A 15,217-nucleotide genomic window follows, 5' to 3' on the forward strand; every position below is an offset into this window, starting at 1 on the left:
CAATTCTGTAATCGTGTTTGAGTGGGTGTTTTACTAAATTATGTTGGATGCCTGTCAGCTCAAGCCTCGGTGCAGAGGCTGGACGCCGGCTCCGAGTCAGACAGAGCTGGGTCTCGTGCCAGCATCGTGGCTCACAAATTGTGTGGTCTTAAGTGGGTCATCTCACCACTCCAAGCTTCTGTTTCTTTGTCTGTAAAAGAGAGACAAGAACATCTCCCACGTGTAGCCATTGTGAGAATAAAATGAGGACTGTGGGGGCTAGTGCCTAGCACAGAGCCAGGCACACAGTCAGCGTCTCTCACCCCACTAGAAGGAGTTCAAGTTCAAGCAGAGACGAGCCCGGGAGCCAGAAGCCACTGGCACCCATGACAAGGAGGTAGGTGCAGGAGCTGGGTTGCATGGAGATGGTTACAGCAGGTGGCCACAATGGCCACTAGACTCAAAGCACCCAGCACTACTCTCTTCATGCACCCTTACAGTCACTCCCCAGTGGATGGATGGATGGATGGAAGGATGGATGGAGGGGTGAGATGAAGGAAGGAGAGAAGGAAAAAAGAAAGGAGGGAAGGAGGAAACGATGGAGGGAGGGAGGAAAAGAGGAAGGGAGGGAGGAGGGGAGGAGAGTGGAAAAGAAAAGACAGTTGGATTGAAAGTATTGATAGGCTGGGCGCGGTGGCTCACATCTGTGATCCCAGCACTGTGTGAGGCCAAGGCAGGCGGATCGCTTGGGCCTAGGAGTTCAAGACCAGCCTGGGCAATATAGAGAGACCCTGTCGCTACAAAAAAATTAAACAACAATAGCCACGCATGGTGGTACACACGCGCCTGTGGTTCCCAGCTACTCGGAAGTCTGAGGCGGGAGGGTGGCTTAAGTCTGGGAGGCAGAGGCTGCAGTGAGCCGAGATCACACCACTGTACTCCAGCCTGGGTGACAGGGCAAGACCCTGTCTCAAAATAAATAAATAAATAAATAAATAAATAAATAAATAAATGAAAGTATCGAATACTGACCATTCACAGATGACCTAGCAGGAAACCTTAGTTCGTAACAAGTGTCTTGCTAACAGACTTTCTTAGGCTTTTGCTTATAAACACATTCCTCTTTCATAAAAGTCTGTTACTTATTGGATTTTTTCCTAATTACAAATGTAACACATTCATTTTAAAATATTGACTTACAAAAGTATATTTAATCATTCCATAGGTGTTTCACACTAGGCTATGCGGTACAAACTAGGAAGTGTAGCCAGAAACATTCTCCAAAGAAACAAAAAAGTACCATCGTCTCGTCACCCAGAAACAAATAGTGCTGTTAACCTTCTGGCCTGCTTCATGCCTCTGTCACTATAGGTTTGTTCCTACATATGTACATCTCTTTCTATAGCACATACATATATTTGTGTGTATCATATGTATGTATTTGTGTATGAATGCATGTATATAAACACTTATACACATGCACATTAGTCATTGAATTACCTGATTCTATCTTGTTCATGGAACCCACTACCATCTGAAACGATCATGTTCCTGCGTTTGTTTTCCTACCTGTCTTTTGCACTCAGCTATAAGCCCATGGGAGGGTGATTTTGTCCTGTCCTGTTCTGTCCTGTCCTGCCCTGTCGTATCCACAGTCATAACCCAACAATTAATACAGTCCTTGGTGCTCAGTGCCTAGGTGCTGGCTTAATGAATGAAAAATTCGAGTCCCACCTATGTTACTGTTCCTCGTCCTCATCCTCGATGAAAATTTTTCTCTTGACTTTTCTCCTTTGTAGGATTTTATTTATTTTTTATTTATTCATTTATCCTATTTTATTTTATTTTTTGAGACAGGGTCTGGTTCTTTCATCCAGGCTGGAGTGCAGTGGCACGATCTCAGCTCACTGAAAACTCTGCCTCCAAGGCTCAAGAGATCCTCCTGCCTCAGCCCCTCAAGTAGCTGGGACTACAGGTGCATACCACCATGCCAGGCTAATTTTTCTGTACTTGGAGAGACAGAGTTTCGCCTTGATGCCCAGGCTGGTCTCAAACTCCTGGACTCAAGCGATCCAACCACCTCGGCCTCTCAAAATGCTGGGATTACAGGTGTGTGCCTCTGCACCCAGCCTTTTCGTGGGTTTTTCAAAATTCCCTCAGCTAAACAGAGGACAGTGGGAGGCGTCCTGCTGAGTATGCCAGGCCCTACATATCCCTACTCAGGAGGGATGGGTGATACTGCCGCCCAAGCCCTGGCATCATCTGCTTGGCTCCCAACATGTTTCTCAGAATTGTGCATGAACTCCCATGCCATGGGGGGCAAATGGGGCCCTCGCCCGCCTAGTTAGAAACCATGAATGCTGACAGATCTCTCCACCTTGGCCCTGCCCCGATTCCCATTTGGCCGAGAGCTTTATTTGAGGGGCAAAGCTCTCATTAACTCATGATGTGCCTCTGTTGGCTGAGGAGCCACGAAAAATGCCCTAGCAAAATTCCTGGGTCTTGGCAGGGAAGAGGATAGGCAGTCTCAAGACCTTGGGCAGGCTGGCATGAAGGCATGCTCTCAGTCCACACAAGAGAAGGGTTCAGATCAACTCATTTTATTTGGTAAAATAATTCTAGATCCAGTGATTCACAGGCGCTGGTTAGAAACCAGTTTCGGTATCTAGGGGAGGAAGGGGTTTGACACAAGGACTTGGAGGCTTCCTTACACAGTAGACACTGAAAATATCAGGAGGTCAGGCGCGCAGGAACCTCGAAAAACAGCTGCCAATTCTCAGCTCCTGCTGCACCCGAGCGGGTGGGCCTGGAGAGGATGCTGGAGACCCTGGCACAGCCCTGGACCTGCCTGCAGCAGCTGCTGGAGAACGAGGTGCCTCCACTCTTGTGCCTGTCAGCATTCATGTGAAGGCAGCTTGGGGGTGGAGTCTAAGGGAGGCGGGGACATGTGGTCTCCAGGCTTCCAGGCTCCTGGGCTTCAGGTGGGGCTTGGAAGGTTTGAGACATCAGCGCACAACAAAACAGAACGGAACGGATCGGAACGGAACGGAACAGAACAGAACAGAACAGAACGCCACCTCCCTTAAATGTTAAAAGTTCACCGGAAGTGAGAGTTAAATATATCCCATCAGCATGTTCAGCGGCACTGAACACGTGTCCTGAGCACCGACTACGTGCCGGGTGGGGCTTGGGATCCGGCAGTGAACAAGACAAACCCTGTTCCCCGACCACGGGGCCTCGTGGGGGGTCGGCCAGGAAGTGAGCACAATAACACGAAGGGAGGGGGTGGGGAACTGGGCTTCCCGCCCGGGGAGCTGCAGTTTGGGGTGATGGAAAAGCTCCGGAGAAGGACGGTGGTGATGGTTCTAGGGCAGTGTGGAAGCCGAACGCCACTGAACTGTACACTCGAGAAGGGCTCACAAAGGAAATTTTATGGTATGTCTATTTTGCCACAATCAGAAATAATAATATAAAAGGATGTTTTCAGAGAGGCTTAATGATTTCTTTTTAAGACAAAGGATAACCAGGAGGCAGGGCCCATTTAGATGGTGTGCTCAGGAAGGGCCTCTGAGACGGTGGTCTTGGAGCTGCCAGCTGTGGGTTAGGAGGAGCCGGTCATCTGGAGTTCGCTTCTCTCTCTGTTTCAAAATTTCACATGTCTCATCTCAGAAAGCAAGTGGGTGAGGCGACGGCTGTGTTGATTAGCTTGATTTAATCATTGCATGTTGTGTATTGTGTGTGTGTGTGTGTGACACACGTATCAAAATAGCACATCGTACCCACAAATGTATACAATTATGATTGGTCCATTAGAAGTGATATTAATAAAAACAAAAATAAATTTTTAAAAAGAGGGAGCCAGCCACACAGCCTCTGGGAAGGGGCTCCCCAGAGCCAGAACACAGAGTGAGCCTGAGGCTGGGGTGGCCAGAGCCACCTCAGAGGGACCATGGGTGTGGAACAAACATGGGTATGAAACAAGTCAGAGAGGCTGTGGCAGGGCAGGCCCAGCTGAGAGGTGAGGGAAGGAGGAGGTGGGAGTCAGGAGGTGGGAAGGCCGAGCTCTCTCCTCCTGGCCTGCTGAAGCCCCTCACCCATCGCCACTCTCCAGCGGCCCCTCCCACCCCCCCTCGCTCCCCACCGGCCATCTCTGTGGGGTCCCTCTGATCTCCATCCCAGGCCAGTTCTTTTTCCCACTTCCTGCAATGCCTGGATGAGCTCATCCTCTCCGGGGCCCCCAGCCAAGAGTCTGTGCACGGAGCTTCCGAATGCCTACCCACCATGCAGATTTCCTCTCCCATCCCAGCCCCATATGTCAAACCCCACCCCTCGCTCCACTCGGGGGTACCTCAGGAACCTCCGCAGCTCAAACTGACCTCAGCTTCAGCTTCCCCCAAACCAGTTCTTCCTCCTGCATCCCCATCTCTGCAAAGCACCATCAGCCACCCTTTGACCCAAGCCTGAAACTTAGCATGCTCTTGTATTTCCCCATTTCATTTATTCCCAGCAAAGCCTCTGAACTGTACCTCCAAGATGTCCTTGACATCTGCCCTCTCCCCTCCAGTTCTCCTACCCTCTGCCCAAGGCCAGGTCACCATGTTATCTCACCTGGTTAACCACCACAGCAGCCACTGGCATGCCCCCCTGGGCCCTACCCTGCAGGCAGCCAGAAGTTGGCCAAGGCATCCAACAAAGGGAGACCCGTTCATACGCAGACTGTGAGGGTATGATGGGCCTCTGGGACCTGGACACAGCCCAGGACTACTGGAGCGCAGGATGTGTGGGAACCACGTCCGCAGGTGAGGATGGGAGTGAGTCTTGAATCCCAGGAGCACCTGGGAGACCCTGAAGGGCCCCAGCAGGAACGAACCTGCAGACCACCTGTGAGTTCTTCACGAGTAGATCTTTCTGGTTGAAGAAAGCAACAAGTAGAATGAAGACCCTTCATATTTCTACACTTGCAAATGTTTTGCCTCATTGGGAACCTCAGCACAGAAGAGATTATCTCCAATTTGAAGGTGAGGAGACGGACTTGCCCAAGGCCACATCTCAGTTGGACTCTGCACTCTGGGACCTCTACAGCCCTCAGGGTCAGCCAAACATGATCATCACAGGAGTGACTTTCTCCTAAAACACCAAACTAGCCACTGGAGTGTGTGCTGAACATCCAGCGAGCTGTGTGCATTCAGCCACAGGGGAAGCACTGGGTGGGAGAATGCTTTCTGCTCATTCTGACTCACACAGGCTTGGATGAGACACTCTGGGAAGGTTCTAATTTCAGATCCGGGGGTGGAGGCTGCAGTGTTTGTTCGCCTCCACTGTTTGCCTCTCTCAGCATCAAAGCCAAGTTGTGTGTACCCTGAGCTGGGCGCATCTGTCTGGCCAGAAGTAGACTGGGCAATTGGGTTTTAAATAGAAAGGCAAACCCAAATGACACCAATCCTTAGGGCTAAACTTGGTAAAGGGCAGATTAAAAGCATACTCCCTGGGACAGAGATTTGTGAATGGAAACCAGAGTTCTGCAGAGGCGAGTGTGAGCCAGAGCCCTAGCAGAGGCGAGAAGTAGTTTCTGGATGCTATTTGTTTTCCTTTTTTTTTTTTTTTTTTTTTAACTTGGAGAGTTGAGAGTTAGGATATGATGAGCTTAGCTGCCAGGCAGACTGGGACATTGGCACCACCTTTTGGAGGAGATGGGTTGGAGCCCTGCTGGAGGAAGATAACGCGGACCAGGGAAGGGAACTTGGCAGCGTCCCGCGGGCCGGGGCAGAGTCACCGCTGGCTCCTGCAGGGCTCAGTCACAGGGGTGCTTCTGACAAGCAGGTCCAAGCAGGAGACCAGGTGGGATGCAGGTCAGGGAGGCAGGGAGGTGTGGACTCGTTGTGAAGAGCCAGAGAAGGGCGTCCAGGCCTCGGCTTCAGGCGGACCCCCTGGCCAGGCAGGGAGGGGATGGGAGGGCCAGCTCAGCGTCTCCCAGTGTCTGCCCTTGGTCTCTCTGGGGCATCTTTTTGCACAGTGTCGACTCTGGCCCACCCTGTGTGAGCTGTGTCTCATCTGCAGAAACGCTCCTGATGGACAGCCTCTCCTCCACTTTGGCCCAGCCTGGGTGAGGGGCCCTCTCTGCTCGGGGCTGCCCTGATTAGTACACCTCTCAGACCTACTCGGTGATGTTTCTGTCTGCTGTGATCCCCCCGGGGGGCCAGGAATCCCATGGGGTTCAGCTCCTAGCCCAGGGTTCTGCACATATGGACTGAGTGAGTCAGTCAGTCCCCTCCAGAATGGGCCGAGGGGCCAAGAAGGAAGAAGGAATGGGAGTCCCTCCCTCCCAGCCCCCACCCACTTCCCTCTTCACAGGGTCGGAAATCCATCGCGAAAGCCCTGGACGGACCTGCTGCTGCAGACTTCTGGAAGCCATTTCCAGTCTTTGAGGGTAGGAGGGATCTCTCTAGACTCTTCCAAGCCTGTTGCATCAGGACCCCCGTGTTGGCCAGCTGCCTTCTGGGCAGGTGCAAGGATACCATTGGCCGAGGTGCTTGTAGAGGTGACACAGACATCAGGGGAGAAAAAGCGGCCTGTGCGATCTCCTACTGGGCACACAGGCTCTCTGGCCTCAGTTTTCCCACCTGAGAAATGGGCATAATCGCACCTACCTAGCTGGTATGCTGTGAATATTTAATAAAATAAGGGACTCGCCTGGCCCTGTGTCTGCCCCCGACCATGTGCTGGGCCCCGTAAGCTGTGCACCTATTTCTTAGAATTAGTCTTCGAATAACTGGCCGTTAGTCATATGAATCTGTCAAGCATTTCTCTTTACCATGTTTTAGAATGTCGCCTCTAATTTCAAAAAACCAGCCTCCTGGGCCCCCAGAACCCAGTGCAGGTACCATATGTCTCCCCCAGAATAGTAAGTGGTAAAAATACACCATTTAAAATAGAGGCTGGTTCCCGATTTGGAGGAACCACTGCCAGCTCCGCCTGGCACGATGCTAATTGATTTGTTTTCTTTGCTCCAATAATCCTTTCCTGTCAGCACCTTCCTCTCCCGCTTCTTTCCTGGCTCACTCTCCCAACTCCGCACCAAAAATAACCCCGGCCCAGATTGCCGGGCCCCAGGTTGGAATCACTTCCTCGGGCTTTTTCTCGGCTCGCCTCTGTGAGAGCCCTGGGCCTAATGGAGGGTGTGGACTGTGCAGAAAGGGGCTGTGATGGAGAAGCAAGCCCTGTACCCAGAGCCCCCCTGGCTGTGTGTGAATGATGCCAATGCCCACTCATTGGGATCACAGTGCTGGGGGGAGTGGCAGTGCTGAAGACATGAGCACTGCCAGGCTGGGAGGCTGGCCGCAGAAGCAGACCCACCAAGAGGACACCAGGGTCACCAGGCTGTAGCCTGTGTATGCACAAGATGCTGGAGGGGGCAGAGGAAGGAGTGGAAGAACTCCCTATCATAGAGGGCTTCCCGGAAGAGGCGAGCTTTGAAATGAGTCTTGCAGAACAGGGTGCTCGACAAGCAGATAACAAGGGGAAGGGCATCTTATCATCAAAACAGGCTCACGTGTGTAAACAAGAGGCATTTGGGTTGGTTGACGTTGTTCAGAATTTTGTACTCAGAAAATCTGAAAGAAGCTATTTTGATGTGATCGCACATGGATTTTGTGTCATTTTGAAAAGTGAAGGTTTGGTTCTGAGTCACCAGTGGCAGGGGTGGGGGTGTCTTGGTCCCACTGTGCATTCCACGCAGAGGGAACAGTACGCACACAAGTGGTTGTCAGGATGTAAATGGCCTCCACTAACTGGAGACACACAAGGAGTTTGCCGTGGCTGATGCCAGGAGCCTGAATGGTGGGAGGTGAGGCTGGAGGAGAGGCAGGGCAGGGACCCCCACCTACTTGCCTTTGGGGTCGTGCTGTCCTCTCTGCCTGAAGCCCCATCCCCCAGGTCTACCAGTCAAATTTCCGTCTATTTTTCAGGGCTCATCTGGGTGTCACCACCTCCAGGAAGTCCTCCTACCTGCCTTTGTACCTGCCCAACACCTGGGTGCCATTTTCCTTCTTCTGTGCTCCCACAGAGCCCCATGTTTACCTGAATCCTTGCTTGGACCATGTGGTCTTGCAATGTGGAAGAATGAATGAATGAATGAGCCTTCATTCATGTGCAAAGCTTTGAGTGGCAAAGATGAATAAGGGGATGAGCTTTTTTCTATGAGATTTGCTCTCCAGGCTACTTAAATGTTCATAAGGGCTGTTTTCCTCCCAGAGGCGAAAAGCAAACACACAATTCCCTTAGGGGTCGCAGACTGAGACGGCATTGCTCATTCGCTCATTCCTGCATGCACTCCTTCATGTGTCCATCGGGTGGGATTGACAGCCAGCTCCGTGTCAGTTCTGTTTTGCTCGAGGTACAAAAATGGCACACAGGCCAGTGAGGATGGTGGACACATAGTTGCCTTGTAAGAACATTTGAAGAACTGTATCATGGAAAAAGCGCTTTAATGAGGGGAATTTGGGCTTCCCTGGCCAAATGGCACAGACGTGTGGGTCAACGTTGAAAGCATGATGAATGAGCCAAGAGGTCCTGAGGACTTCCTTCCTTTTTCCTGGTTATCCGGGGAATCCACGTGCAGTGTGTGCAGAACTTCGGGAGGGGCAGGCCAGGCACTGTGGCTCACGCCTTAATCCCAGCACTTTGGGAAGCCAAGGTGGGTGGATCACCTGAGGTCAGGAGTTCTTGACCAGCCTGGCCGACATGGTGAAACCCCATCTGTACTAAAAATACAAAAATTAGCCAGGTGTGGTGGCGGGCACCTGTAATTCCTGCTACTCAGGAGGCTGAGGCAAAAGAATCGCTTGAACCTGGGAGGCAGAGGTTATGGTGAGCCAAGATCGTGCCGCTGCACTCCAGCCTGGGCAACAGAGCGAGACTCTGTCTCAAAAAAAAAAAAAAAAAAAACAAGAAGAACCTTGGGAGGGAGAAGGATGATGAGGGCCTGTCATAGAGACACAAGGCCCAGCTGAAAGGGTTCCCTGAGGCCAGAGCTGGAGCTATTTGAGCAACAAAATATCAGAACAGTCTGCAATTACAACTGAAGTATAAAATAAATATTTATAAGCTCACAGTGATATAAATAAATGATTGAATGAGTAAATAATGGAGGGGAAGAGACAAACGTCTCCCATGCTAATGAATTCCAAATCATAGATGTGGCTCTTCCATCTTCAAGGAGGAGGGTAACTCCCACCCCTCAAGCGTGGGCTGTGCGCGGTGACTTCCTTCCAAGAGGACAGTGCAGAAAGGAGAAGAGTGACTCCACCAGGGAGGGTCTGACGTGCAGGACCCTGGCTGGGAAGGAAGGGCAGTGCCATCGGTGACAAGTCTGCTGACGGCCGGCGCTTGGTCTGATGTCCCTCACTCACCCCTGCAGCCCTCCTCCCAAGAACCCACAACCCCGTCTGATGCCCAGAAAATCATCAGACAGACCCACGTTCAGAGGCATCCTCCAGCATGCCTGGCCAGCTCTCCTCAGAGCTCACAAGGTCACCCAACACAAGCAAAGTGACCAAACTGTCCCAGCCTAAGATGTACTGTGGTGTCCTGGTGGGATCCTGGGACAGGAAAAGGAAATACTGGCGGAAGCTGAACAAAGCACGGCGTTTGGAGAACACTAACGTGCTGATGCTGGCATCCTCCTTGTGGGGAATGTCCCAGGCTAACGCAAGGTGTTAATAACGGGAACTGCGCATAGCGTAGACAGGAACCGTGAGGCTCAGCTAAAACGCCCCATCCTGTGTGGAAGCATCCTGCAGGGTGTGGCTAAGAACAGGGCTCTGGAGTCAAACACTCAGCTCCTGACCTCGGCTCTATCCTGACCATCTGTGTGACTTCCCTGTGCCTCACTGTCCCTGTCTAGCAAGCAGGAACTCGCTCGGCTATCTCTGCAACTTTTCCGTAAATCTGAAACTATTCTATCAAAGTAAAAAAGTAAATTCCTTCTAGCTCCACCACTTAAGACCAATCATTCTTACATCCCATCAAGCTGCCTTCCATTCTTATTTCTGGCCATTTCCCATTGATAAAAATATACCTACTTACCCACTCACTCGTCATTAACAGAATCCTAACAGACCACGTTATCACCGTGTCAATGTGGTATGTACAGTAAGCGTACTTCCTTGTAATTTTGCACCCTGCTGTTTTTCATGAGCACATAAGCTCCCCAGTCATTACCTGTTCTTTGCCAACATTATTATGTAATCGAAGGCTACCCTCAGTTCTTCCTTGTTTTTTTTTTTTTTTTTTTCTTACGGATAAACCACACCAAGAGGCACAGCTCTGAGCACACACCTTCATCCGCATTTTGGGGACCAAAGTCATCCAAGGAATCGCTCTCCATGGAGGCCACGTCGTTCTTCGTCAGGCCCTTGGTGTGGTGGGAGAGCAGGGTTTTGTGTTAGCAGAGATTAGTGACCATAGCGGGGAAGTTCATGAAGGTTTCCCTGGAAAGAAAGGATCTATGGGATCACCATTCATTCACTTAAAGGCAGGCACCCCAGGCAGCCTATTGATTTTGGCTCCATGAGTTTAATTGTCTTCTGGAGATATTCTGGGGTCTGGCAAGGCCACCATAGTCGCCTCATGCCATTGCCCACTGCCCTCCCCAGGAAAGCTGTGCTCATCTTCAGCAGGGCTGGTCCTACCCAGCCCCACGCGAGGCCCAACTTAAATGGCCCATCCTGCATGGGCGCACCCTGTAGTGTGTGGCTAAGAACAGGGCTCTGGAGTCAAACGCTTGGCTCCAAAGGGAGACTTCCTTTGGGACTGGCTTTGGGTCCCCTGTTAGGATGAGAACCGTGTCCAACACAGCCACAACTGCTCCCGTGCCTCACCCCCATCCCTGCAGTACCCAGTGCCTGGGTAAGCCAGGACTGTACATGTTTGTTGAATGAGGGAATGAATGAATGAATGAGGGAATGAATGAATGAATGAATGAATGAATGAATGAGGGAATGAGTGAATGAGGGAATGAATGAATGAATGAGGGAATGAATGAAGGAAGGAAGAAAGGAAGGAAGGAACAAACGAAAGAACAAACGAACACTGTGTGCTTGTAGGATCAGAGCGAGGGGTGCACACTCAGTCTCTGGGTAACCTGATTCAAATTCCATGGCTGTGTGACCTCAGGTAAGTTTTGTCTGCCGCCTTGTCTGCTAATTGCAAAACAAAATGGCCCCGGGGCCACCTGTGAGTGTCTGGGTGTCTGTCATTCTGAATGTAGAGATGCGATGTCCCGAATCTGACCAAGCCACCAAACCCAGCTGGGATAAGGGGATCTCCTCCTAAATGACCCACTCCTGTGTGAGCCCCTTTGAAAATCTAAACCATGCCACCCCTCTCTTCATCATGCCTCCCTAGAGACCTCCCGCCCCAAATAACAGGATCCCCGGTTGGCAGAGCTCTTGTGTGTGTTTCCTGGGGTTGCCATTGCAAAGACCCACAAACCAGGGGGCTGAAAGCAGCAGCAATGTATCCTCTGACAGTACGGATACCGGGAGTCCAAGGTGTTGGCCGGGCTGGTACCTTCTAGGGGCTCAGAAGGACTCTTCATTCTGTGCCACTCCCAGCGTCCCGGGCTGCCGGCAGTTCATGGCCGTGGTGACGTCCAGGTGCGTCCCCCATCTCTATGCCTCTCCCAGCGTCCCGGGCTGCCGGCAGTTCATGGCCGTGGTGACACCCAGGTGCGTCTCCCGTCTCTGCCTGTGTGTCACCTTTTCTCTGCATCCCTACCTACCCTCTCCGTATAAGGACACCAGTCATTGAATTTAGGATTTACCCTAAATCCAGATGGCTTCATCCTGAGATGCTTAGCCACGTCTCCAAAGACTCTATTTCCAAATAAGATCACAGTCCCAGGTGCTGGGTGTAGGGATGTTGACGGATCTTTGTGGGGTCACCATACAACCCACTGTACCACTGTCCGAGGCTTTGCAGACCCAACCCCCCTGGCTGCTGCTCCAGCCCCATGTCTGCCTCCTGCTCAGTTCCCTTCATCAGCCCCTCGGGCCTGCCCCTGAGTTCCCCGGCGACCCCCAGCTCAGTAATCTCCTCTGCTGAAGGTAGTGGGCCCCACCCAGTCACTCCCTCCCCGTCCATCCCTGGTCCTGCTTTGGGGCAGTTTTCCCTGAAACAGAATTTTAGACAGGGTTTTTGAGTGCTCACCTGTCTTGGCTCTCAGGAATGGATTCGAATTCACAGCAGAGGCCGTGAACCCTGCATTTACAGTGGAGCCTCAGGGCCCAGAACAGTGGCCTGCACTCCATGAATGAATGAATGAATGAATGAATGAATGAATGAATGAATGGCTATGATTAGCACTGAACCAGCTGGGTTTGGGGGAAACCTGCCACTTCTGCAGCACCCACTCCCTGGCGTGTGGGGGTGCCCCAGCCCAGGCACTCATGAATGAATGAATGAGTGAATGAATGAATGCCTAAATGTATGGCTACAGTTAGGCTGAGACGGCTGAGTTGGGGGTTGGACCCGCCATTTCTGGGCACCCCTCCCTGGTGTAAGGAGAAGCTTGACCCAGGCACTCCATGAATGAATAAATGAATGAGTGAATGGCTGTGATTTGCATTGAGCTGGCTGGGTTGAGAGTGGACCCACCATTTCTGGGCACCCCTCCCTGGTGTGTGGAGAAACCCGGCCCAGGCACCCCATGAATGAATAGACGGATGAGTGAATGGCTGTGATTCATGCTGAGCTGGTCAGGTTGGGGGTGGACCCGCCATTTCTGGGCATCTCCTCCCTGGTGTGCAGGGGTGAGGGGCTGGTCCCGAGACTCCATGAATGAATGGCTGTAGTTAGGCTGAGCTGGCTGGGCTGGGGGCAGGCCCGCCATTTCTGGGCACTCCTCCCTGGTGTCAGGGGTTAGAGGGGAGAGGCACACCCAGCCCAGGCCTCACAACCCCCTTTCAGATGTTGGGGGAGAGGCGCACCTGGCCCGGGCCTCATAACCCGCTTTGTGTTTCAGGTCATCCTTGTCAGCTCCTCACTCAGTGACCGGGACCAGAGCCTATTCCTCAGTGTGGATGAAGGTGCCACCTTTCAGAAGCAGCCCATTCCCTTCTTCGTGGATACTCTGATTTTCCACCCTAAGGAGGAGGACAAGGTGCTCGCCTACACAAAGGAGAGCAAGGTAAGCTGTATGGATGCCTCTCACCTGGCGTGTGGGGCTGGGGTCTGCTTGACCCACCTGTAGGCGAGTGCCCACGTGGAGCGGACCCGGAACCCCTGGGCTGGCTGTGGAGGAGCCTCCCGGGGCTGTGGGCTGGGACGCTGGACCCCACCATTGCCCTCTTCTTGGTGCCCCCTCGGGGACCGTGCCCACTTGGCTGTGCTGTGGGAGCTGAGTGAAGTGGTCAGGTGGGCAGTGCACCGGGCTCGGAGGCTCAAGAGAGGAAGTGAGTAGCAGGCGATTAGGATCATACCACTCGCCATCCCTCTCTGCACACCAGTCACAAGGGCCTTTCTCTACGTCTGGAACATTCCCCACACTCTCATCACACCTCACTAGGCCTTCCCCTCAGTCTAGAATGCTCTTCTACCCTCGCCGAGAGCAGTGACTTGTTCTTCCCCAAATCAGCGTCTCCTCCTCTGGGAGCTGTGTCCGTGGGGCTCAGCAGGGAACTGAGGCCTTTTCCCTGGGTGAGTGGGAGAGCGGGGGTCCAGCCTGGTGGGGAGCACTGGGCTGCATCTGCAGGGAGGGGTCCACCTGGGTTCTGAGGCTGGGGAGGGAGAGGGCCCGGGGGCTGGGGAGGGCCCAGTAGGAAAGGACTGGAGGAAAGGACTTTGTTCCTTTTCTGCAGCCATGGGAACAGATGGCCACAGGCTGTGGTTTAAGCAACAGAAACTTATTCTCTCACAATTCTGGAGGCCCACGTTCCAAAACCAGCATCGCTGGGCCAAGATCAAGGTGTCCGTGGGGCCGTGTTCCACCTGGACTCTAGGGAGGAGTCCAACCCTGCCTCTTCCAGCTGCTGGCAGCTGCCAGTGTCTCCTGGCTGTGGCCGCATCTCCATACCTTCAGGCTTCAAATCTCCACTGCCCCATCTCCACACTGCCTACTCTGTGTGTGTGTGTGTGTGTGTACGCATGTGTGTGAGTGCATGTGAGTGTGTGGGTGGGTGTGAGACTGTGAGTGTGAATGTATGAGTGTATGTGGATGTGAACGTGTATGTGAGTGTGTGGGTATGTGTGTGGGTGAGGTGTTTGAGTGTGAGAATGGGTGTGAAGGTGTATTTGAGTGTGTAAATTGTGGGTGTGAGTTAGCGTGTGTGATTGTATGAGTGTGTGTAGGGTGTGGGTGTGTACATGAAAGTGTGTGTGAGTTTGTGGGTGTGTTTGTGAGAATGTGTGAGTGTGGGTGTGAATGTGAGTGTGAGTGTGGGTGTTAGCGCATGTGCATGTGAGTGTGAAAGTGCGTGTGTGGGGAGGTGTGTACGTAAATGTGCATTGTGAGAGTGTATGTGAGTGTGTGGGTGTTTATGAGTGTGAAACTGTGAGCATGTCAGCGTGTGCGTGTGTGGAGGTTGTGTGTGAGAGAAGCTATGGGAACATGTGTGTTTGTGTGAGTGTAGATGAGTGTGGGGGGGTATGCGCGTGTGTGGGTGTGAGAACCTATGTGAACGTGTGTGTGTGTGTGGGTGTGTGTGTGGGTGTGTGAATGTGTGGGTGTGAGAACCTATGTGAACGTGTGTGTGTGTGAGGGTGTGAGTGTGTGTGGGTGTGTGAGAGCCTATGTGAGCGTGTGTTTGTGTGAGTGTACATGAGCACATGTGGGTGTGAGCATGAGTGTGTGAGTGTATGTGGACATGTGTGGGTGTGTGTGAATCTTCCTCTGCCCCTGCTTTCTGTAAGGACTCGGGCTTTCGTTTAGGGCCCACACAGATAGCCTGGGGTGATCTTCACATCAGGAGACGTCAGCAATCCCATCTGCAGGCTCCCTTCCTGCCCTGTGAGGTAATGGTCCCAGGTTCTAAGGATTAGGACGTGGATACGTTTTAGAGGCCACTCTGAACCCAGCACCTCTGCCCAACAGGAGGTGTGGGCTCCACAGTTGCAGGAAGGGTCCCAGTAGGAGGCCTGGCTCTGAGTAGAGCAACTGAACCAAACTGTGGCTGAACAGTCAGGGAACGAAAGGAATAGCACATGCCTCTCTCTCTCCAATGCACTGAGGCTTCCCACAGGC

The 15,217-nt window shown here is 52.4% G+C and overlaps 2 protein-coding genes across 10 annotated transcripts in view; one reads left to right on the forward strand and one right to left on the reverse strand.

Annotated features, from left to right (window-relative positions):
- The window catches only part of GRPEL1 (GrpE like 1, mitochondrial), a 972,139-nt gene that overhangs the window by 576,304 nt on the left and 380,618 nt on the right, over window positions 1-15,217 (reverse strand). The gene's annotated exons all lie outside the window — the stretch shown is intronic.
- SORCS2 (sortilin related VPS10 domain containing receptor 2) overlaps window positions 1-15,217 on the forward strand; it is a 554,540-nt gene that overhangs the window by 436,612 nt on the left and 102,711 nt on the right. For 2 of the 3 annotated variants that reach the window (XM_050792078.1, XM_050792079.1), the window contains exon 4: window positions 13,001-13,165. In XM_050792078.1, the coding sequence (XP_050648035.1) occupies window positions 13,001-13,165 (165 nt within the window). Of the gene's footprint in view, window positions 1-3,286; window positions 3,415-13,000; window positions 13,166-15,217 lie in introns of those variants that run through there. The other variant, XM_050792080.1, reaches the window with a different exon arrangement.

This window comes from Macaca thibetana, chromosome 5 (genome assembly GCF_024542745.1).
Source record: "Macaca thibetana thibetana isolate TM-01 chromosome 5, ASM2454274v1, whole genome shotgun sequence".
NCBI classification, from domain to species: domain Eukaryota; kingdom Metazoa; phylum Chordata; class Mammalia; order Primates; family Cercopithecidae; genus Macaca; species Macaca thibetana.